Source organism: Schistocerca serialis, chromosome 2 (assembly GCF_023864345.2).
Source record: "Schistocerca serialis cubense isolate TAMUIC-IGC-003099 chromosome 2, iqSchSeri2.2, whole genome shotgun sequence".
Classification (NCBI taxonomy): domain Eukaryota; kingdom Metazoa; phylum Arthropoda; class Insecta; order Orthoptera; family Acrididae; genus Schistocerca; species Schistocerca serialis.
This window is the reverse complement of record NC_064639.1, coordinates 760,350,468-760,374,622: the sequence shown is the minus strand read 5'-3', so window position 1 is coordinate 760,374,622 and position 24,155 is coordinate 760,350,468. Positions and strand designations below refer to the sequence as shown.

Below are 24,155 nucleotides of genomic sequence, written 5' to 3'. Positions count from 1 at the left end.
AGTAATATATAATTTCTACATACTCTTCTTGCAGTTCCGACTAAATCTATTGCAGCTGACAGTGGAATAATGTGTGTGACCTCGAAATTTTACTATTCGTACCACGAAGTTCTTCATGTGCTGCATACTTACAAATTTAGCACAAATGTATGGAACAATGAATACTGTCTTTCGATCGTTTTAATCTTTTGCTCTTTCACAGTCAATTACATTTTTAAATTCTTTCTGCATGGTATTTTAATGTCGTTTCATAGCAAATTTTCAGTACCCATCGCTTATGCAACTGCTTAATATACATATTGAGAATTCTCATTCCTCTCTTGCATCACCCCCATTCAATTTTAAAGGCCTGTGACGATAGATCGCTAGACTGTCGCTTCTTGTGCAAACGGCCCCTAGACCTACAAACGTCCTTCATACCATGAACAAATAGCGTAAAGTAGACAGCTCTAACATCAAAGTTCTGCCAAACTGAAGGGAGTTTTGCCTACCGAAAAATGTAACACTGCGGTTCAAAATGAAATGTCGTGCTGTACTGGATACTTCTAGCAAGCAAAGCCAAGACAGGCCATACTTTGGTCCACATGTGGCCCCCTAATCCAGAAGGCGTGAAGTTTAGCAAATTTTTAGTCGCCTCTGTTTTCACAGATTACTCATACACCCATCGAAGTGCGTATTTGGAGCAACAATTCCTGGGTTACATTATCAATGCCCACGGAATACGGCCGCCACAGGAAAAAGTGGAAGATCTAACCAACTCCCCACAGCCTGTTAAAGTTCTTGAGTTGTGACAATTGCTGGACATCACTATTTTCAAGCGCTGTTTCACGCCAACCACGGACTCTTGGCCACACCATGGAATTAACTCTTGAGAGGTTCAGCAAAAACGAATGACAAACTGCCGTGGACTAGCAAGGCTGAGATGGCCTTTATCAAAGCGAAGAGTGCTGTCACTGAGGCTGCACTGTAAGTACACCATGTTCTTCAAGAGCCTCTCGCTATAATGGTTGATGCACGTGTTACTGCAATAGATGCCGAACTTCAGCAATGAGTAAATCAACATTGGCAGCCTTTGGCTTTCTTTGGCTGGAAGCTATCTCCGTAGCAGCAGAGCTGGTCAACACATGACCACCAATTACATGTGGCTTATTCTTCCATCAAGAAATGCTGTCATGTGCTTGAAGGTCAACAATTTGCACTGGTCACTGATCACAAGCCATTGATGTACACTTTTCGTCAGAGACCAGACAAAACATCACCATAGTGCCTTTGACACTTGGACTACATAGAGCAATTTACGACTTGTGTAGTCCACATCGAGGGAGAACTGAATATACCAGCAGACTCCTATCTCGTGTAGAAGAAAGTACAGGCACAGTTGATTATAATGCACACGTGTTGGCGTGGCATTTCGATAACGAGCTGCAAGATTTGCTGGCACAGCTACCTGGTTTACAGCTCCTTTGAGTCTAGGTACAGCTGTCAAACATATTGTTGTACTGTGAAGTTTCTACACTGAAGGCACACCCGTTTGTGATATCTTTCGACAGTAGGCAGTCACGTTGTTGCATGATATGTCTCACCCTGATCTCCGTCATATGAGGAGCTTGGTTAAGTGAGTTTTTCTGTGGCCAAATACAGACCAATACTGCTTTGCATTTGTACACCAGCGAGTGGCCTGTCTATGAAATAAGATCAGTAGTCACGTCAGTGAATCCATTGGCACATTTGTCCCACCAAACCAACGATTCGACCACATACACTTGGACATCATCTGGCTTTTACCATCACATGAAATGTACACTTACTGTCTAACTGCCATCACCACTTCGCTCGTAGGCCTGAATTTTCTCCCATGGTTGACACCACTGCCAAAACAGTTACAACCACATTTTTATGGAGACGGATTGCTGGTTTGTGAATACCCTTCATATTACCACTGACGAAGCCAAGCAATATGAATCTTACCTGTTTAATGCACTCACCATCTTGTTAGACATGAAGTGCACCCAAACTACAGCTTATCCCCTGACAGCAAACCGCTTAGTGACACTTTTACACCGACAATTAAAAACATCTCTTTGGTGCCATGAACCACAATGTTGGACAGAAACGCTGCCAGTTGCCCTTCTGGGCATTCATGCATTCATTAAGGAATAGCTAAAGGTTAGAAGCTACAGCTGTGCATCTTGTCTATGGGCAACCGATTCAATTGCCCAGTGAGTTCCTTGGCAACATGCCAAATGATCTTGTCGAGGCATCAGCCCTTGTCCACAAGATGTGCTCATAAAATCTAGCAGCTACGTCCTGTTGCAACGAGAGATCAACAGACTCGCCACATTTTTATCATCTCTAACCCTTGAAAATGTGACCAAGTCTTTGTTTGGCATTACTCTCTGCAGCCACCACATGATGTACTGAATCCAGTCCTCAGCAGGTTTGAGAATATGTTTAAGGTTGATCTTGTGGGTACCCCAACTGCAATCTCCTTTTATCACTTTGAACCTGATTTCTGCATTTCCTACACTGGTATGAACAAATCACTTTATAGATCTATCACAGACATGACAGACTCACCAACTACTATCATCACCCATCATGGACAAGCCGCAACCCTAATGACTCAACAGCAGCCTTGGCAAAACCTGTTGTCATGTGACCTGGATGTGACATCTGCATCAACAGAAAATACCTGCAGCACTCAGGAAGGGGGGGGGGGGGGAAAGAAGTGATAAAGTGATTGTGCATTGCATTGTCAAATGTGACTGAGGCACAGAGTGTTGATGCTCCACAACATGACTGCTGACACATGTTTATTCTTTGTTTTACATAAATATTACTTGGCTTTGTCTTTTAATGATTTCTGAGGGTGTTGTGTGTCCTTGGACACAATATTATTAAATGTTGTCAGTAAAATTAATATACCTAAACCACAACAAGCAATTCAGTTAGTTTAGACATTAGCTCACTTTAACTCATAGTTCTCAATTGATAGAACAAAGGCATACATTTTGTTACTGTACATTATTTTAATTTAAGAACAGGAAATAATAATTTTATAATTACTAATCGAAATTATCATAAACATTATTTCAATAATGCTTGCAACTGTGTGCACACATTTTTCATGGCAATGTCTTCTTATTAGCTCTGCCTAACTATGTGCAAACAGCTATCACAGAATAAATACTGTCTAGCACATCATGTCCTACAACAACATTTATATTGGTAGTGCAGCTTTACTGTAGCTTTACTGTATGATTAAATGATGATGGCGTCCTCTTGGGTAAAATATTCCGGAGGTAAAATAGTCCCCCATTCGGATCTCCGGACGGGGTCTACTCAAGAGGATGTCATTATCAGGAGAAAGAAAACTGGCGTTCTACGGATCGGAGCGTGGAATGTTAGATCCCTTAATCGGGCAGGTAGGTTAGAAAATTTAAAAAGGGAAATGGATAGGTTACAGTTAGATGTAGTGGGAATTAGTGAAGTTCGGTGGCAGGAGGAACAAGACTTCTGGTCAGGTGACTACAGGGTTTTAAACACAAAATCAAATAGGGGTAATGCAGGAGTAGGTTTAATAATGAATAGGAAAATAGGAATGCGGGTAAGCTACTACAAACAGCATAGTGAACGCATTATTGTGGCCAAGATAGATACGAAGCCCGCACCTACTACAGTAGTACAAGTTTATATGCCAACTGGCTCTGCAGATGACGAAGAAATTGAAGAAATGAATGATGAAATAACAGAAATTATTCAGATTGTGAAGGGAGACGAAAATTTAATAGTCATGGGTGACTGGAATTCGAGTGTAGGACAATGGAGAGAAGGAAACATAGTAGGAGAATATGGATAGGGGCTAAGAAATGAACGAGGAAGCCGCCTGGCAGAATTTTGCACAGAGCACAACATAATCATAACTAACACTTGGTTTAAGAATCATGAAAGAAGGTTGTGTACATGGAAGAACCCTGGAGATACTAAAAGGTATCAGATAGATTATATAATGGTAAGACAGAGATTTAGGAACCAGGTTTTAAATTGTAAGACATTTCCAGGGGCAGATGTGGACTCTGACCACAATCTATTGGTTATGACCTGTAGATTAAAACTGAAGAAACTGCAAAAAGGTGGGACTTTAAGGAGGTGGGACCTGGATAAACTGAAAGAACCAGAGGTTGTACAGAGTTTCAGGGAGAGCATAAGGGAACAATTGACAGGAATGGGGGAAAGAAATACAGTAGAAGAAGAATGGGTAGCTTTGAGGGATGAAGTAGCGAAGGCAGCAGAGGATCAAGTAGGTAAAAAGACGAGGGCTAGTAGAAATCCTTGGGTAACAGAAGAAATATTGAATTTAATTGATGAAAGGAGAAAATATAAAAATGCAGTAAATGTAGCAGGCAAAAAGGAATACGAACGTCTCAAAAATGAGATCGACAGGAAGTGCAAAATGGCTAAGCAGGGATGGCTAGAGGACAAATGTAAGGATGTAGAGGCCTATCTCACTAGGGGTAAGATAGATACTGCCTACAGGAAAATTAAAGAGACCTTTGGAGATAAGAGAACGACTTGTATGAATATCAAGAGCTCAGATGGAAACCCAGTTCTAAGCAAAGAAGGGAAAGCAGATAGGTTGGTTGGTTGGTTGGTTTGGGGAAGGAGACCAGACAGCGTGGTCATCGATCTCATCGGAATAGGGAAGGATGGGGAAGGAAGTCAGCTGTGCCCTTTCAGAGGAACCATCCCGGCATTTGCCTGGAGTGATTTAGGGAAATCACGGAAAACCTAAATCAGGATGGCTGGAAGCGGGATTGAACCGTCGTCCTTCCGAATGCGAGTCCAGTGTAAGCAGAAAAGTGGAAGGAGTATATAGAGGGTCTATACAAGGGCGATGTACTTGAGGACAATATTATGGAAATGGAAGAGGATGTAGATGAAGATGAAATGGGAGATATGATACTGCGTGAAGAGTTTGACAGAGCACTGAAAGACCTGAGTCGAAACAAGGCCCCCAGAGTAGACAACATTCCATTGGAACTACTGACGGCCTTGGGAGAGCCAGTCCTGACAAAACTCTACCATCTGGTGAGCAAGATGTATGAGACAGGCGAAATACCCTCAGACTTCAAGAAGAATATAATAATGCCAATCCCAAAGAAAGCAGGTGTTGACAGATGTGAAAATTACCGAACTATCAGTTTAATAAGTCACAGCTGCAAAATACTAACACGAATTCTTTACAGACGAATGGAAAAACTAGTAGAAGCCAACCTCGGGGAAGATCAGTTTGGATTCCGTAGAAACACTGGAACACGTGAGACAATACTGTCCTTACGACTTATCTTAGAAGAAAGATTAAGGAAAGGCAACCTACGTTTCTAGCATTTGTAGACTTAGAGAAAGCTTTTGACAATGTTGATTGGAATACTCTCTTTCAAATTCTAGAGGTGGCAGGGGTAAAATACAGGGAGCGAAAGACTATTTACAATTTGTACAGAAACCAGATGGCAGTTATAAGAGTCAAGGGACATGAAAGGGAAGCAGTGGTTGGGAAGGGAGTAAGACAGGGTTGTAGCCTCTCCCCGATGTTATTCAATCTGTATATTGAGCAAGCAGTAAAGGAAACAAAAGAAAAATTCGGAGTAGGTATTAAAATTCATGGAGAAGAAATAAAAACTTTGAGGTTCGCCAATGACATTGTAATTCTGTCAGAGACAGCAAAGGACTTGGAAGAGCAGTTGAATGGAATGGACAGTGTCTTGAAAGGAGGATATAAGATGAACATCAACAAAAGCAAAACAAGGATAATGGAATCTAGTCTAATTAAGTCGGGTGATGCTGAGGGAATTAGATTAGGAAATGAGGCACTTAAAGTAGTAAAGGAGTTTTGCTATTTGGGGAGCAAAATAACTGATGATGGTCGAAGTAGAGAGGATATAAAATGTAGGCTGGCAATGGCAAGGAAAGCGTTCCCGAAGAAGAGAAATTTGTTAACATCCAGTATTGATTTAAGTGTCAGGAAGTCATTTCTGAAAGTATTCGTATGGAGTGTAGCCATGTATGGAAGTGAAACATGGACAATAAATAGTTTGGACAAGAACAGAATAGAAGCTTTCGAAATGTGGTGCTACAGAAGAATGCTGAAGATTAGATGGGTAGATCACATAACTAATGAGGTAGTATTGAATAGGATTGGGGAGAAGAGAAGTTTGTGGGACAACTTGACCAGAAGAAGGGATCGGTTGGTAGGACATGTTCTGAGGCATCAAGGGATCACCAATTTAGTATTGGAGGGCAGCGTGGAGGGTAAAAATCGTAGAGGGAGACCAAGAGATGAATACACTAAGCAGATTCAGAAGGATGTAGGTTGCAGTAGGTACTGGGAGATGAAAAAGCTTGCACAGGATAGAGTAGCATGGAGAGCTGCATCAAACCAGTCTCAGGACTGAAGACCACAACAACAACAACAATAACTTTACAACAAATTAAACCATAAAACTTGCTTTTTCTGTTGTCTTTTTTTGTTTGCCATGGCTTCCTTTATTCTTTGTTGGTCTTTACATATTCTTGATGTTCATTGTTAAAGTTGTATAGATGAAAAAAGGATATGCATTGATTGTCTCTCACATAAATAAATTATTGTTAATTAGCATTTCAAGTTAATTTTATATCATATACTGAATTCAGAGCTTCAGAATTTGTTCCTGGAGCAGGTTGCATATTTCATATAATATTTGCTGTTGCTTCTCGGCAACTGAGACTGGTGGAAAAAATCTCTTTTTTTGCTTTGCTGGTTAAGGCCTGTGTCTTTTTTAATTCTTGAACATAAATATGCCACCTATATTTTTCTGCAGGTATACAAACATTGCAATAAATTGGAAAGATTGGTCAGTGAAATTTTCACACTATGTGCAGTTTAGAACTTGTAAGAGGTTTCCTGACAGTATATGTTCAATATACAATGACAAATAGGTAAAAGAAGTTGAGAGTGTTACTGTCTTGGGATTATGGTTTGATAATAAATTCAGCAGGGAGGAGTACATCACAGAACTGCTGAAACTCCTAAAAAAATCTCTACTTGTAATGTGAATGTTGTCAGACACATCTGAATACAAAAATAAAAAAGCTAGAATATTTGCTTACTTTCATTGCACTATGTCATATGAGATTATTGTTTTTTTGGTAACTCATTAATCTAGGTTAAATTTTTTGAGTCCAAAAAACATCTTATAAGAATCAATCGTAGTGTGAACCCAAGAACATTCTACAGAGGCTTGCTTCCCAGTGTATTTATTCCTTAACGAAATTTGTCATTAGAAATATATCTCTTTTTCAAATCAACAGCTCAAGTGATGGAGTCAATACTAGAAATAAGAATAATTTTCACAAACATCTAAAGTCACTTTACTTTGGTCCAGAAAGTTGTCCATTATTCAGGAAGACACATTTCCGATAAAGTGCTAGCAGGCTATGAAAATTTTAGTTACTAAAAAAGTTAGAGGAGCCTAAAGAATTATATACTCCAGCAATGAATTTCTTCGTAGAAACAAATGAATTTATATATTTAAATAATATCAAATTTGCGAGTATTACTACAGTCTGACTTTTATATAGATTCAGTCATTGAAAATAAGTGTTGTAAAATATTTTTTATTTCATGATGCAAGGCTATAATAGCATAATAATTACCTCTTCCACATCAGTGTGTTGAATGTACATGTAGGGTGACAATTTATTTATTACCTTGACAAATATGTGTTTAAAGATTGTTTTGATTTATCCTACATCTATGAGGACTATTTGATTTGGGATCTGTGGGAGATATATTTGCATATTTGTCTTTCTTTGTAACTTTTATTGTGTGGTCTTGTTTTTCTGGAATAGTCGACATCCTGGAAGATCTCCTAACTAAGGATCTGCTGGACAACAAAGTACTTCTAATCTGATAAATATAAAGTGGTTAAACAGATTAAACAATAATGTTTGTAGTATATGCCAACATACTTTGAGACTCTCCATTTATTTTAACAAACCTGTTACGAAAACGTCCACTCAACTCCCAGAAGAACACAAATAACATGCCCCCTTCTCTTTATTTTATTTATTTAGCTTATCTGATTAGGGCCATCAGGCCTTCTCTTACATTAGACCACAGTTACATGCATAGGGTGCCTTTTTTACATCACAAATACATAAGAAATAAAAATGACAACTAGTACTAACATTATTTGACTGTCTGTAGGTTCAACGTGAGTAAATAATACTGGCTATGACTTAATAAACGTAATACTGGCAGCACTTCCACTACTGCTTTCACTTATAGTGATAATAATGATAATAATATCAATCATGATAGTGGTAGATGTAAAAAGAATTTATAGATGTACAAAATTGATGTTATCTGCATTGTAAGTTTTGGAGACAGAAAATTTAAGGAAACTGCACCAGCTAGGAATACAAGGAAAAAGAGGAAGGACAGAAGGATATACAGTGGTAAAGAGCGCATACAGGGACAATGGTAGTAGTCATTGTTGCTTCAGTAGATATGCTATCAACTATTTTCTGAAGCTGGAGACACAAACGTTTTGAAGAACGTCAGTCATATAGTTCGATTGACTATTAATACACTTTATCATTGCGAGATCCTTTATTCTGATACTATATTCTAAATCATGGATGGTATCTCATAGTTTCATTTTAGACGTGTGATGCTGAACTAAACGAATTATCGTTGTGTTGACGCTCCATCTACCTTGAGCACAGCACATTTTTACAGTGACATCGCATGTCACTCCATTCCATTGGCGTCTAGTGTGAATTGGCGTTAATTATGATACTTGACACAGCACAGCTAGGAATAAGAAAAAACATAAAAAATCGAGTTATCTTTGGTTAGCAACGAAATAACGCTGTTTTTCCGATCGCTCTCAGGATATTGAGAAAGATTGATTAATTATTAAGAGTTAGAGTGTATGCAGCAAAAAAAAAAAAAAAAAAAAAAAAAAAAATTCTCAGCAAAGCAGGTGACGACAGATAATTTGTTTGCAGTTGAGGCAGTCGATCTGAGCAGTCGCTTGTGACTTTTTGAATCACAGGTAGTGTCTTGTAACCTTACTTTCACCGTTCTGTTTTGGAATAAACGAAATGACATTGTGTTAAGCTTGCATCTAGTATGAACTGTCCATCATATGTCTAATTTGTTGGTGACTTCGCCTGCCTTTTTGTTCCATTCCGTTGACGTTCAGTGTGAGTCGGCTTTACACCAGTCAGTCTGACTCATGCAGTTCATTCCCATATAAAGCAACAGTATGCTTAAGCCTGTTTTTATCTTAGCTTGAAAAGTGCTGTTGCACAGCTAGAAATGAGAAACAAAATTCGAGTTATCTTAGGTTAGCAACGAAATAACGCTGTTTTTCGGATGGCTCTCAGGATATTGAGAAAGACTGATTAATTATTAAGAGTTATAAAAAAAATTTCTCAGCAAAGCAGGTAACAACAGATTAGTTGTTTGCAGTTGAGGCAGTCGGTCTGAGCAGTCGCTTGGGCTTCATGCGGCTGACGGTACCGTTTCCATCAGGTATTTCGTGGAACTGTTATCAAATGATCTTAGTGTATTTGCTGGATATACTGCCGTCAAATCGTAGGTAACACGTGTTAAAACATCCTCACTGGGAGATTTCTCTCAGCAGCTATCTTTTAAAATAGAAAATAAAGACGAGTTCCCAGTCGAACTGGGCCAAGGGTCGGCTATGGCTTTGCACATGCATCACAACATTAAAATAGTGTTGATACACCCTCCTTCAACAGTAGTAATTACTGAAGAGCATCAACGAGGTACAATCTAAATGTGCTCTCAAGGTTACCGCTCTCAGAACTATCAGATGGAGTTGGATCAGTATTCATCAGATTCAGATATCTCATCGCAGTGTCTAACAAACAACACCGAGCGACAAAAGGCAAGAACCCATCACCATCATCCCAGCAGGTAACAGCTTTGGACGCAAATGCACCAAAGAAGGGAGAGGCAAGTGAAAAGCACAGTAATAATGTTTAAGGCGATGTAGGTAGGGTAGCCGCTGCTAATGTCGCATACACTGTGGAAGCGCCGGCCGAAGTGGCCGAGCGGTTCTAGGCGCTACAGTCTGGAAACGCGCGACCGCTACGGTCGCAGGTTCGAATCCTGCCTCAGGCATGGAAGTGTGTGACGTCCTTAGGTTAGTTAGGTTTAAGTAGTTCTGAGTTCTAGGTGACTAATGACCACAGCAGTGAAGTCCCATAGTGCTCAGAACCATTTGAACCATTTGAACTGTGGAAGTTGTTGGTGTAGACAGTAATATGAGGGTAAATGCAGGTGGTAGGAATGATAATAGGCAGAATGCTTCCCGAGAGTCTGTTAGTCGTGAAGACGTTGACAATTCAGTGACTACAGGAGTTTCATCCTACAGGACGTAAGACGTTTACTAGCAACAGAAAATACGCTAGAAACGATAATACACATCAGCCAACAGACATGGGTCCCTATATCGAAAAAAATGGTTCAAATGGCTCTGAGCACTATGGGACTTAGAACTACTTAAACCTAACTAACCTAAGGACATCACACACATCCATGCCCGAGGCAGGATTCGAACCTGCGACCATAGCAGTAGAGCGCTTCCAGACTAATGCGCCCAGAGCCGCTTGGCCACCGCGGCCGGCGGTCCCTATATCGCCTTTGTTGAGGAAGAAAATGGTAATGTAGGAAAAGTTACATGCGATGGCCCTTGGAAGAATGTTTTTTACAGAACAACTTAAGACATGAAATGGTTAATATCTCAGGTATTGGCAGAAACATATATCAAACTGAAGTCAAAACTGGGCAGTCCACAAATAGGTTAGGGCTCCTTGATGTTTTTCGACAGGAAAATGTACAGACTTATATTACTAATTTCCTAACAAAGAGATAGGGAGTCATATGTGATATTGAAATTGCGTTGTCTCTCCAAGACGTCCATGCAGAAATAAAATCAGAATTTTTAGTTACAAACGTACAATGGTTCACAAAGAAAGTAATTGAAAATGGATGAGATGAAAGTCTTACCAACTTCCCCCAGATGTATATTTGTGTGGTATGCGATGCCCTGTTGAACAGTATGTCCAGTCAGTTTTGGAATGTCATAGTTTCCTCAGATATTTCCATTTAAGTTCGCAGTGTCGCTCGCTGTGCCAAAACTGCGGGAGCCCGTGAAACCTCCCAGTATTCACATCCCCAAGATCCCAGGTGTTTGTATTGCAACGGAATGCCACTGATCGCTGTTGTTCGATTTGTTAACATCACATGGAAGCAAAGCCCAACGAAAGCTAGAGCGCTTCTTACGCAACCGCCGTCTCGTCACTGCAACCATCATTTGTGCAGATTACTGCTGGTGTTTCTACAACACATTAAAGGAAAACCATAACATCCGCTGGGAGTCCTTCATTGCATATTACTGCACCTTGGATTTTGCGTGGCAATTCACTCGACAATGTGGTCCACAGTGAAATGTCAGGCATTAGTGAGGGATCCACTATGGTCTGTAAAAGACTTTGAAGGAGGACTTCTGCTAATTGTTCTGCTTGGATGGCTTGAAGTACTTGTTGTTCAGGAGTCTCACATAGTCTCAGGAGCAATGCTATTTTGGCTGTCTCGACTTGTTAAATTTAGGTGGAAAAAATGAAATGTCGTGTGACGAGTGCCTCCAGTCAGGTAGACCGCTCGCCTGGTGCAAGTCTTTCGATTTGACGCCACTTCGGCGACTTGCGCGTCGGTGGGGATGAAATGATGATGATTAGGACAACACAACGCCCAGTCCCTGAGCAGAGAAAATCTCCGCCCCAGCCGGGAATCGAACCCGGGCCCTTTGGATTGACAGTCTGTCGCGCTGACCACTCAGCTACCGGGGGCGGACAATTTAGATGGAGACAGTATGTTATTGCTGATCATGGCCATATGTTTGACTAAGTGACACAATAAAGTCACGTGTTGCGGTGCGTCATCAAACATGTTGTGTGTGGTGAATATTGATTCAAAACGTACAATGGTTCACAAAGAAAGTAATTGAAAATGGATCTTTCCCTTCTCATTTACATAAAATCGGCGTATCGGAGACACCGTACTGTCGTGTGAAGAAGAAACAATTGGTGATATAAACTACAGCTTACTTCAGTGTAGACGCAATAAGAAAGGCGGAGTCAACATTTTAAAGGAGCTCTTAAACTGGTCACTGCCAGCCGTTTTTCACGATCACAGTTATCGGAGACACAACCAGAAGGACCTGCAACGCCATATACAGATTACTAGCTGAAAAAGACATAAAAATTTAAATGTAACTGTGACCATTGAACTTAACTAAGGAAATGAATTAACAACTAAATGGTTAGCTATAAATTGTGTCGTTGTAACATATGCAGGACAATCCCTACCTGAAGATAAATGTTACTTTGCTGCGTGTTTGTGTACCAATATTATTTAAATTGTGATGCTGAAAGTTTACATGCTGGAAGTCAATAAAATAAAAGAGAATGTAAAAATGTAGCTTTTCGAACCGTTTCCAGAGACTATATACTAAAGATTCCCATGATAACTTGAGACTCTGACATTATCTTTGTGTTTGTTTGTTTCACGAATAGTCGTGGCTATGTTGTGTGTTGATCAAGGTGAGGAGTGTTGTATTGCGAAGTTTGACCAAGCTTTGGAAGGAATGACAGTTGTATGTTGTTGATTTGATATTTTCCACCCGTTCAACGCTGTGTAACCGATTGTTGTTTTTTTCGATTGAGCTTGAAAATGTCTGCTGTAAACACAGAAGAAAAACTTAGATTGGTTTTACATGGTCTATTGAACTCTGACTGCAAGTTAGTCGACGACACATACTTAGAAAAACTCCTCAGCCACATTCCTGCGATCGTCGGTAGTTCAGGTAAATATACATTACTTAGTAACGCTGATTACGTGATTATATGCCGTAGGCTACTGGTGAAAAAGTGTAGCCTAGTACGAGTAGGATATGCTAGAAATAACTTGGGAACAGCGTTTGTAAGTAGCTTCTGTTTTTTGAGCTGATAATGCGCTCAGGTGATTGAAATGCTAAGAATAAGATTGATGGACGAAATGGATAGGTTGCCATACATTCCTTAGAAGTATTTGCTGCTGTGTGATAAATATCGTACGGCATCTGCTTATGCTGCGACACAGCCGTTTCCTGCTTGTATCTCTCGATATGTCCTCAAACCGATAACATTAGTCAAAGAGTTCAATTACGAATGTAATCAATGGATTATAGAGTGAGTGACATTGAAATATATGTTCAAATAATTAATAATCTATTCTTATGACTTTTGAATATAGAAACAAGATGCGAGGTTATGATAAAAAGAGCATCAGTCTTGATACTCTGTTGACACAGGAAACAAACTTGTTAAGAGTGTTGTAGCAGTATATTCACAGAATTTTGAATTATGAAGATGACCGAAAAATTGTAAGCTGACAAAATTGGAACATATCACACAGCAGACTAAGATTTACTGGATGAAATAGTATGACTCACAGTTTTACCCCAAACTTCCAGTGACACCACTTTATTAACCTTGCATCAGAGTGAATACATTGAGTTGGTGTATTTGCATTTGTATCATCTACAGAGATAAACAGATGAACAACATCAGAAATGATTTGTCTAAAGACCGACACACACACACACACACACAGTGGAAACTGTGCACTTGTTATAAGATTAAAAACAGGCTATATTGTGCAGTGAGTAGTAGCCTGTTTCTGTAGGCTATCATATTCCCTTTGATTGTGAAACACTTCAATTCAATTATAAATGTTCTAAATCTTTAGTAAAATCCCTATTGTCACCTAATTTATTGATGTATTCTGACGTTGTATTATGAAGTATGACACCATTGTGGCTCACCTGTCTTTCAAAGTACAAGTTCTTGCTTGCATTACATGGAGGGAGCCAAAGTTGCTTGTGTTGCAGGATCAGATTTCTGCTCTCTGTGCAACAAGCGTCTGAAAACACTGTAGTTTAGAAACTGCCTGAATCAAATTGGCTGACAACATAAAATAAGCCATGGATGGTTATTTATTATGTATTGTGACTTTTAGCCTGAAGGTCATCACCTATCTCTCAATCTTTTGGAGTTTTACAGCATAAGGTTGCATTTATCAAAACATTTCATAATTTGTTTCAAAACTACAATATGATTTTGGTGAAGGACATTTGGTGTAATAGTTGATAATGGTCGATGACTTGGGACTAATTGTTGTATGAAATAGATTTGCTTGCTTGTATACAGTTCACAATTAAACAAAAACCTTGTGATTGATGTCCCCTACTGTTATTCCTTCACATTACCATAAGGGTTATATCAAATGTTCGCTGAAAATGGCTTGGAAATGATCCAGTTGTGAAGTGTCAGTTTTGACACTGCTTGATTTCTGCAACTCTTTTGAAACTGTTGATTTCAGTGTATTAATAATGGAAATGAAACAGCTGTATTTCTGTAACAGTACAGTATTTTCATTCAATATTTATCTCCAAAATATGTATCAGTGAGTCATACGTGGGTAAAAGAGGGTATTATGGAAACATGTGCATTATGGAGTCACACAGGTTTCAATCTTAGAGCCGTTGTTGTTGTTGTTGTTGTTGTTGTTGTTGTTCCTCTCCTCCCACTGTACATCAGTGATATTTGCCTGTGCAATATTCTTGTAATTTTCACATACAGGTTAACAACTTCCAGTTGTATCTGGGTGTCAGACCTAAGATCATCACTGTTGACATATCAGGTGCAAATGGCAATCTTTGTTCAGTATCACGATCGGCTTGAATTCTTTGTCTTAAACTAAACCAAAAGAAGTCACAGGTTATCCTCATACCACATTGAAAGTTGCTGAAGCATACATTTTACTGAAACAGTTCCTCCTATACTCCTTGATGATAATCAATTATCCTATCATAAAACAATAAAACATCTCACCATGCCATGTGGGAGCATGTGCACTGGCAAGAACAAACTGTACTGCATACAGAATGTCTCTGTTGTCTACACGCATCAAAATTTTAGAAATATAATTTCTCCTCAAGTAAAATAAAAATTAGTCAAACCTTTAGTCTTTCAAATCTGTACTGCAGTGATGCCATCCAGCACAGCACATATAGTGAAAAATCCAGATGACTCGAGCTATGTGCGAATGCTTTGTTAGATATGTGCATAACAGGTGGTTGTTTGAATTTGTCCGTCCTTCTTATTCATAGTAAAGGCTGATGTTACCAAATGGGCAACATGATTTTCACATCTCTGTTTTTTTCATTGGGTTTTTGCCAACCCACAATCAAATTGTCACCTTTAAATCTAATCCAGGTCTTTGGCTGTGTTGAAGAGCAGTCTGTCAACAAAACTAAGATTTTTTTTTTTTTTTTTGGGGGGGGGGGGGTGTCCAATATGTACCTTTAACCCCTTCACCATTCTATAAATGCACCACAAAATCAGAGGGTCACCCGAAGTTTGCAGTGGTGCCTGTTGCTTTGACTTGTGATGTAACTGTTTTCCGTGGCATTATGGTGGCAAGGCTTGTTTGAAATAGATCATGTTTGCAGAGGGCTTATATGTGTATGCAGTGGCACTCCCTAGTGTTGGATCTTTATGTTTCTAAATTGTTTATGAGTGATGTTAGTGATTCTTTGGACTTCTTGATTGCTGTTTGTGAGAACAGTATTGGAAGAGCTTTCTTTTGGCAGTTAGTCAGTTATTTTGATGTTGGCAATTGTGGACAGTTTTCAGGTTTGAAGTTACTGATTAGTGTAGTGCATTGTTTATGGTTGGAGATTTGATTTTATATGCAAAGGCATTACAGGCATTGGCTACAAGTGGTCACTGATATAAATCAATGGGTAAAGATGAAAATTTGTGCCAGACCAAGATTCGAACCTGGGTCTTCTGCTTACTAGGCAGGTGCTCTGTTCACTGAGCCATTTGGACATATTGGTCATTGCAACTGCATGGAATACCCTAGCAAACCTCTCATCTGACCTGAATTCTCAACTTATCCACACACTACGAATGTAGTGCCTCTTGCCCATTATCCTCATTACTCACGGCACTTTGCCACTTCCCATAAGAGTTCGAGCCTAGTGTGCATCCTTACCGAAGAGATCATTGGCAGTTCTCACCTTAATATATATAATGAAGATAATGTGCAAGGAGCTCTACGTTTGTAGTGTTTGGTTAAGTTGAGAATTTGCATCTGATAGAAGGCATGCTAGGGTATCCCGTGCAGTTGTGATGACCATGTTTGGATGGCTTAGTGGTCAGAGCATCTGCCTAGTAAGCAGGAGACCCAGGTTGGAATCCTGATCCAGCACAAATTTTCAACTTTCCTGATTGATTTATATCAATGCTCCGCTGCAGCACATCTGTAATTCCTTTGTTTTTGATTTGTAGTGGCTGCTGGATCAAAATGGCGTCTGTTCTTTTGGACATGTCTGAAAGAACAGACACCACCTGTACTTAATTTTGTTTTTTATTAGTATGGGTATGACAAAGAAGTTCATGATTAGCTTGCTGGATGCCACAGTGGGGGGATGACATGTTGACCACAATTTAGTTCCTGCAGTTGTTTGGTTTAACACTAGAACTATGGCTGGGTCACTAGTGACCTGTTCCTTAATTCTTTTGTTGATCACTGTGTTGCATTATTGCCCAGACTGATGAAATTCTGAGACATTGAGGGGAACCTTAAAACAGACCAAGACCCAGATTCACTTAGAACTGCAGACTGGTCAGTTCTGACCCCTCTGCTGCAGCCATTATAGTAATCTCATATTTTGTATCGCTTCACTTGTTTTTATAGCTATTGTGTTTGTCCAACAATCTCAAAACTCACTTTTATGCCACTACCAGATGACTCTGCAATTTCCTAGTAGTGGAGGGAAGAGAGATCAGGATGAAACATGTTCAAATGTGTGCACAAGTACAATGCAGCCAGTGCTTTGTTCCATGAAATACAGCGTTAGTAGTGCATTCTGTCTGGATAAATAGTGTCTGCAACATACGCATTTGTTATGGCCAAATATCTAAGAACAGAAGAGGACATTGTAAATGCTATTAAATGGGTTAACTCATGAATCTGAGATGAGCTGCTGGAGTTTTCACTAGAGGAAGAATTGCCATAACCTGTAGTTTCAGATTCTTCACCACAAGATGATTGTACATCCCATGATGATTTACTGAATACTGATCAAGAAGGTGTGGGAATAAGAGGCAATCAGGGTTGAATAGAATGATGTGCAGACACTTGGGTGAAGTATTCCACAGCTTATTGCCATGAACATAAACTGAACATACACAAGAAACACTCGAGCAGTTCAAGAGACAGACGAGTATTGGTGATCAGTGGCTGTGAACTAAATCTACAGATAAACCATATCTGTAGGTTCTGCAGTTGATAAGTTGGCCGTTGTCGATACTGGCAGCCAATGTCGCCACGGAGCCCCCCCCTGCCCTTCCAGTATGGAGCACCGTGTAGCGGGCAGGGAGGAGATGGTTTACACCCGTTCATAGTCCAATAGAAACGGTGCAGGGTGGAGGGAACTTCCATACCAGGAACAGGGAGTGTCATCATCAGCGGTGTTTGTGATGTGTGGAATCGTCTCCAGTCCTGGTTTCACAGTTGTGTGGGGGTGGAGAACCACATCGGAATGTTGAGGGTGTGGGAGGCTGAGCTATGAGGTTTGGAGAGGTTTATGTTCTCTTCTGCTGTTAACACCCAGGCTGGTGTAAGCTGGAGGCTGATACAGTTGTGTGTCTGTCATTCTGCAGCATTGAGAATGTTTTCTCCCTCCCATCGGAATACTTTGTACGGGCCAATACACAATTGCTGGAGTTTGGCATGGACTGTGTCATCATGTGGCATTAGTGAGAACACTCCCTTAGCCCCTTGTGGACAAAGGTTGGTTGTAACTCATGGGTGTTGCGGCAGGAGTGTGAGGGAATTGTTGACATGGCATCAGATCTTCTGAACTAATGCGGGTAGCTCTGCAATTATAATTGGTGGGAAAGAGAAAGTCTGCTGGGAGAGTAAGGCTGTCGCTGCACAACACCTCTGCAAGTGATGACTTGAGGTCATCCTTGTATGGTTCCCGGGTTTCTAGCAGAACCCGTGGTAGAGCGTCTGTCCATTGCGTGTTGTGGTACATTAAGGAGGCCTTCAAAATCCGGTGCCATCTTTCCACTAACATTTTGCTCTGAGGGTGGTAGGCCATTGTATGGAATCATTGCATGCCACATAGTTTGCATAATTCAGTGAAGAGGATGGATTCAAATTGTTGGCTCTGGTCGGTTGTGGTGGATAGGGAGCAACCAAAACGAAAAATCCAACTGTTAGTGAAGGCCCATGCCATTGACTTGGCTGTTATGGCATGTAAGGGGATTGCTTCTACCCAGTGGGTCATGCAATCGATAACCGATAAGATGTGTTATAGCCTTTGGACTTGGATAGGGGGCCGATTAAGTCTAAGTCTACGTGCTGGAAGCATCCTTTAGTTAATATGAAGGTGCCTTGTGGGGGAACGAGGGGGATGCGTACCATCTGGTTGTGCTGCACTTGCACAGAACATATGCCCTCATCCATTTCCTGCAGTCAGCTTGAACCCCCGACAAAACAAAATGTTCTGGGCCTCATCATGTGGTGAACCATGGTGTGTGACAGGTTATGAAGACTGTCAAAAATTGATTTTCTGAATGGGATGGTGGTCAGTGAGGATTGTATTCTCAGCAATGTGCCACACCGAACTTTGACATAAGAGTTGGGGAGCTTAATTTGATCGAGTTTTAGGTCTCTGTTGCAGTTACCTAAGCCTTCACATAAGAGTTCGTCATGTTCTTGTGCATTTGTTAGGTCCTCTTAGTTAATTAGGGCACTGATGGTGTGGATACAGGACATGTAGTCTGCCACCTTGTCCCCCCCCCCCCCCTCCCCATGCTGCTCTATGTCTGTCAAGAGCTGACCTATCAGGTTAAGGTGTACCAAGGGGCGGTAGTTGGTGAAAAGTGTGAGAGGGCGGCCCTCGATGTCCTCTCTGAAATATTTTACTGCCTCATAGAGGACGAGTAGTTCACCATCATATGTGGTCAACAACTTCTGCGATATCTGTGGTTTGTGTGAGAAGAATTGCAAGAGTTGGTGTACCATTAACTGTCTGCTGTAGGATTGCCCCAATGGTGCTGTAGCTAGCGTCAGTAGTGATTGACAGGTGGGCCATTGGTGAGGGGTGGGCCAGGGTCATGACCCCTTGTAGTGACTGCCTCAAAAGCCTTTGAACATGGAACAGTTCAGTTGCCTTTGGTGTTGGTTCTGGAAAGGGTGTTGTTGAGGGATGCCTGGATTTTGACTGCCTGCAGAATGTGGCACCAGTAGAAATTTACCATTCCTAGAAATCTGCAGAGTTCCTGGTAGGTAGTTCTGTTGGCCTGATCCCTGCTGATAAAACAGAACTTCCTAGGAATGATAGGCTCTGCCAATGCAAATGGCGTTGTTCGGTGTTGATGACTACATCTAGCTGTTCTGTGCCTTGAAAAACCTGTTTATGTGTTCTTTGTGCTCTTGGGGTCTAGCAGAGTACATTGGTATGTCATCCAGATAGGGAAACAGAATGGGAATTTGCATAGGGCAAAGTCGATGAATCACTGCCATGTTTGAGCCACATGTTATAGTCCAAATGGCATGAATATGTATTCAAATAACCCAAAGGGAGTGGTAATTGCAGTTTTAGCAATGCCTTCAATCACCATTGGTATTTGCTAATATGCCTTTCAGTGGTCAGTGATGCTGAAGATCGTGGCATCCGATAAAGTATGAGCAAAGTCCTGGATGTTGGATAGCGGGTAATGATCCGAAATTGTCCGATTATTGAGGATTCTGTAGTCCCTGCATATTTGAAAAGTACCATCTTTTTTGCAGGCCATAGGTAGAGGTGAAGCCCAAGGGCTGTTTGAAGGACAGATAGTGACCAAGTTAGGCAACCTGTCTAAACTGGCTTTGGCAATGTGCCATTTCTCGGGAGAGAGGCGGTGCACTTTTCAAGAGATGGACAGTCCTCCTATTATGATTCTGTCCACTGTGCCATTAGTAATGCCATAGCAGGGGGAGATCAGTGCCCAGTCACCTGTTTGACTGGCACTGACCTTTTCATTCAGAATGTTTCTCGAAGGTGGTTATTTGCTGTTGGTAAGAGGCGACATGTGCGAAGTCTCAAGCAGATTACTGCAATGTTAGTTGGTTTCCACTGCTTGTTTGTGGCAGTGGCGTGTGTGCATGTCACCGGTAGTGTCTGTGGAGCTCAGGTAGAGCAGCATCAGGGTCAATGATTCATCAGTGTTATGGTATTAGTTGTCATTGCCGGAACTGGCAGAGAATTTCTGCGTTCTGGTGTGGAGGTCCTCCACCTGATGCTGTAAGTCTGCCAGGTTCATATCCTCAGATGGTAGTTGTTCCGCAGCAGTGGTATGTGAGGACTGAAGAGTCCTTAGTTGTAACTCTGCTTCCGCTAGCTGATTTTGATGCCCATGCAGTAGCCTCTGAAAGGATGAGTTTGCCTCCTGTAGCAGTCTTTCCTTGAGTCAGTTTACTGTTGGTTGATTGTTCTCACTTGATCCTCGATGGAAGATCGTAGCAGTTGGAGCCTGCATAATGCTGAAAGTTAGGTATCTTTGTGTTGTGATGGGGCTGGGGCCAGTGGTCGAGCAGTTGTACCATGGATGGTGACATTACTTGGTGTGCAGACAGTACTCCTCATAAATCCGGGCAGAAATGGAGTTGTCATAGGAAATCAACACCAATCAGTGATTAGTTGACATCGGTGCGAAGAAGTGTCCATGTGAAGTGTTGGCTGCTGCCAAGGGCAATGTTGTAGGTGATGGTTCCATAAGTGTCAATAATTGACTGTTTGCTACTTATAGCTTAGGAGCAGAGCCGGGGGCTTGAGGGAGTAGAGTGTAAATCAGGATTGTACCGATTTCCAACCCAGAGTCCATCAAAAAGTACTGTTTGGTATGATGATCTTGTACATAGAGCCTGGAGTCGCTGCTGACTTATGGGTGAAACAAACTGGTTTGGTTCACTGGGTGTGATGTGTGGTGAACTTTGTTGATGATGTGTCTCTGATGTCTAGCTAAGGTCGTGGGAGATGTTTGGGCATTGGGCAGGGAACACTTGCATCCAGTATTGCTGAAGCGGGAGGGAAACGATCACCATTGCATGGTCTGTCATTCATTGTCTGTATCCTGCGATGCAAGTGGTGCCATGCCATCGGTAGTTGTCAGCTTTGGGAGAGTGTGGTGCAGCCAACTGGGGTTGATGACTGGCTGTGGTGGTGCTGTGTGCCTTCGGGAAAGTTCGGTAGCAGTCGCTCATGGCCCGCTATGTAGGGAGGTAAGATGACTGCCACTGTTCTGTGCGGGACATGTCGGAGGACCTTGGGTGAGGGGGTAAGTTTCGTTCGCAAGCCTTCTGCCAACTCGGTGTGCAACATGGCTGCCTGCAATTTGTACTGCCAGTGGCTGCTGGGTAGTGTGGGTGGCCATTTTGCAAAGTGTATGTGCGATCTGCTAATTTATGGTCCAGTAGGAGTCCTTCATTGCATATTAGTGCAGCTTGGATTTTGCGTGGCAATTCACTCGACAATGTGGCCCACAGTGAAATGTCAGGCATTAGTGAGGGATCCACTATGGTCTGTAAAAGACTTTGAAGGAGGACTTCTGCTAATTGTTCTGCTTGGATGGCTTGAAGTACTTGTTGTTCAGGGGTCTCACATAGTCTCAGGAGCAATGCTATTTTGGCTGTCTCGACTTGTTAAATTTAGGTGGAAAAAATGAAATGTCGTGTGACGAGTGCCTCCAGTCAGGTAGACCGCTCGCCTGGTGCAAGTCTTTCGATTTGACGCCACTTCGGTGACTTGCGCGACGATGGGGATGAAATGATGATGATTAGGACAACACAACACCCAGTCCCTGAGCAGAGAAAATCTCCGCCCCAGCCGGGAATCGAACCCGGGCCCTTTGGATTGACAGTCTGTCGCGCTGACCACTCAGCTACCGGGGGCGGACAATTTAGATGGAGACAGTATGTTATTGCTGATCATGGCCATATGTTTGACTAAGTGACACAATAAAGTCACGTGTTGCTGTGCGTCATCAAACATGTTGTGTGTGGTGAATATTGATTCAACAATAACAAGCCAAATATGACGTTGATCTACTACAAATGCAGGCATCTTAGGTGGTGTACACGGCACTGTTATTTGATTAGTTCTGGGGATGGCAGTGTGTGGAACCCCATTGCTTGTACATGGTGCGATAGGTAGACCAGGAATGTTCTGGTGTGGCTTGGCTGGCCGTTCCACTGCTGGGTAGGAACTGGTTCATCGCCTGAGAGCCCAATGCGGTAGCACAAGTCTCGGTAGGGGGGAAGGCTGAACGATTGTCATTGAGTGTGAACACTGGCATCCCATAGGATGGTAATGTGGATTACATGTGTTGGGTCCAGATGATGTTCTGTAGGAAGTGGGTTGATATGCTTTGTTGTGGTGTGAGGTGGCAGCTGACGCCATGTGAGGATGAGGATTTTGAGTGCACACATGGGAGAGTGGAAGAAGTCGCTTTCACTCACACTTTTTTGTATGTCGTGTCCCAGGTTACTCGTACCATGTAGTCCATGTAGAACACTGTTGAGGTCAATGAAAATCTGAAAAGTCCCTTTTGGTCGCTGGTATCCATTGTCTGGGTGGTGGTTTGTGTATACCTTAAGTATATGGTGGATGTGCTTTGGTCTGGAATCACCAGTGTGGAAATAACAGGTGTCCAGGGAGTAGAATGATACACAGACACCTTGATGAAGAATTCCACACTTTATTGCCATGAACATAAGCTGAACATACACAAGAAACAGTCATGTGGTACACACAGTTTGAGAGACAAACAGGAACTGGCAATCAGAGATTGTGAACTTAAGCTACGGGTAGACCCTGTCCATAGTTGCTGCAGTTGATAAGATGATCGGCGTTGATAATGATGTTCGATGTCGCCACAAAGGCATGGATATTTATATGTGTATTTCATAACTGTTGATGTATGTGCGGCATAGACACACTTTTCAATTGCAGCAATTGAGGAATGTTTTTTCTAAACCTAATAAATGCAATAAAGTAAATTTTTGAGCAAATGCATTTTTTAAATATTATACTGAAATGATAATGACATAATGAGATAATTTTGTAGACGCAATTCCAGTTGTGTGTTTGACTTCTCAAAAATTTTCATTGCTTATTTCGGGATAGAGGGACAAAATTTCCAAGTTTTTTTCAAACATCCATAAATGCAAAGATGGAAGTTAAAAGCTTAAATCAAACACTGGAAAATCCAGGATGGAATGTAACAGTATTATGAGAAGGAAAGTTGCAACTCACCATATAGTGGAGATGCTGAGTTGCAGATAGTCATAACAAAAAGACTCTCACAGTTACAGCTTTCGGCCGTTAAGGCCTTCGTCAACAATAGATGGACACGTGAGCGGACACGCGCCCACACACACACACACACACACACACACACACACACACACACACAAAAATGCAACTCACACACACAACTGCAGACTTAGGCAACTGAAACCACAGAGACTGCGGTCGTGTGCGCGAGTTGCATTTGCATGAGTTTCTGAGAAACTCCAATAGAGCAAAGACTACTTCGTTGCATCCTTTCAGTCTTTCTGTTTCAAGCTGAATATAAAAACCAATCCTTTCTTTTGTCTCAGCTCGGGAATGAATCATAATGCACAAATTAAATAGAATACTACACGAACGGATCGCTTTAGTACTACCTGAGTCTCTTATACGTCAAAACATACTGTAATCACATTTGAATATTCCTCCATTGTTTCGTAGAAAATTTTGGCACTTATTTTGTGCAATCAAGGGTTTCATATTAATTGATTATTTTTCTCCAAATCTCATTCCTTTTGAAAGTCAGTCGCTGGACTTACCTGATGTTGCTCGAAATGTCATGGCACATACAGGTACTATTTGCCCATCTTTTTTCTTTCTGATGTACTTTATAGAAGTAGTATTCTA

General features: G+C 41.3%; 1 protein-coding gene and 1 non-coding gene across 2 annotated transcripts in view; both read left to right on the top strand.

Moving 5' to 3' along the window:
• Window positions 1–12,550: 12,550 nt before the first annotated feature.
• LOC126457966 (uncharacterized) overlaps window positions 12,551–24,155 on the top strand; it is a 105,437-nt gene continuing 93,832 nt past the window's right edge. Inside the window, exon 1 of the mRNA XM_050094724.1 lies at window positions 12,551–12,941. Coding sequence (XP_049950681.1) covers window positions 12,809–12,941 — 133 coding nt within the window. The 5' untranslated portion in view covers window positions 12,551–12,808. The remainder of the gene's footprint in view (window positions 12,942–24,155) is intronic.
• Trnat-agu (transfer RNA threonine (anticodon AGU)) lies at window positions 16,323–16,395 on the top strand. Its single transcript has one exon. It is a non-coding gene; the product is annotated as a tRNA-Thr (tRNA).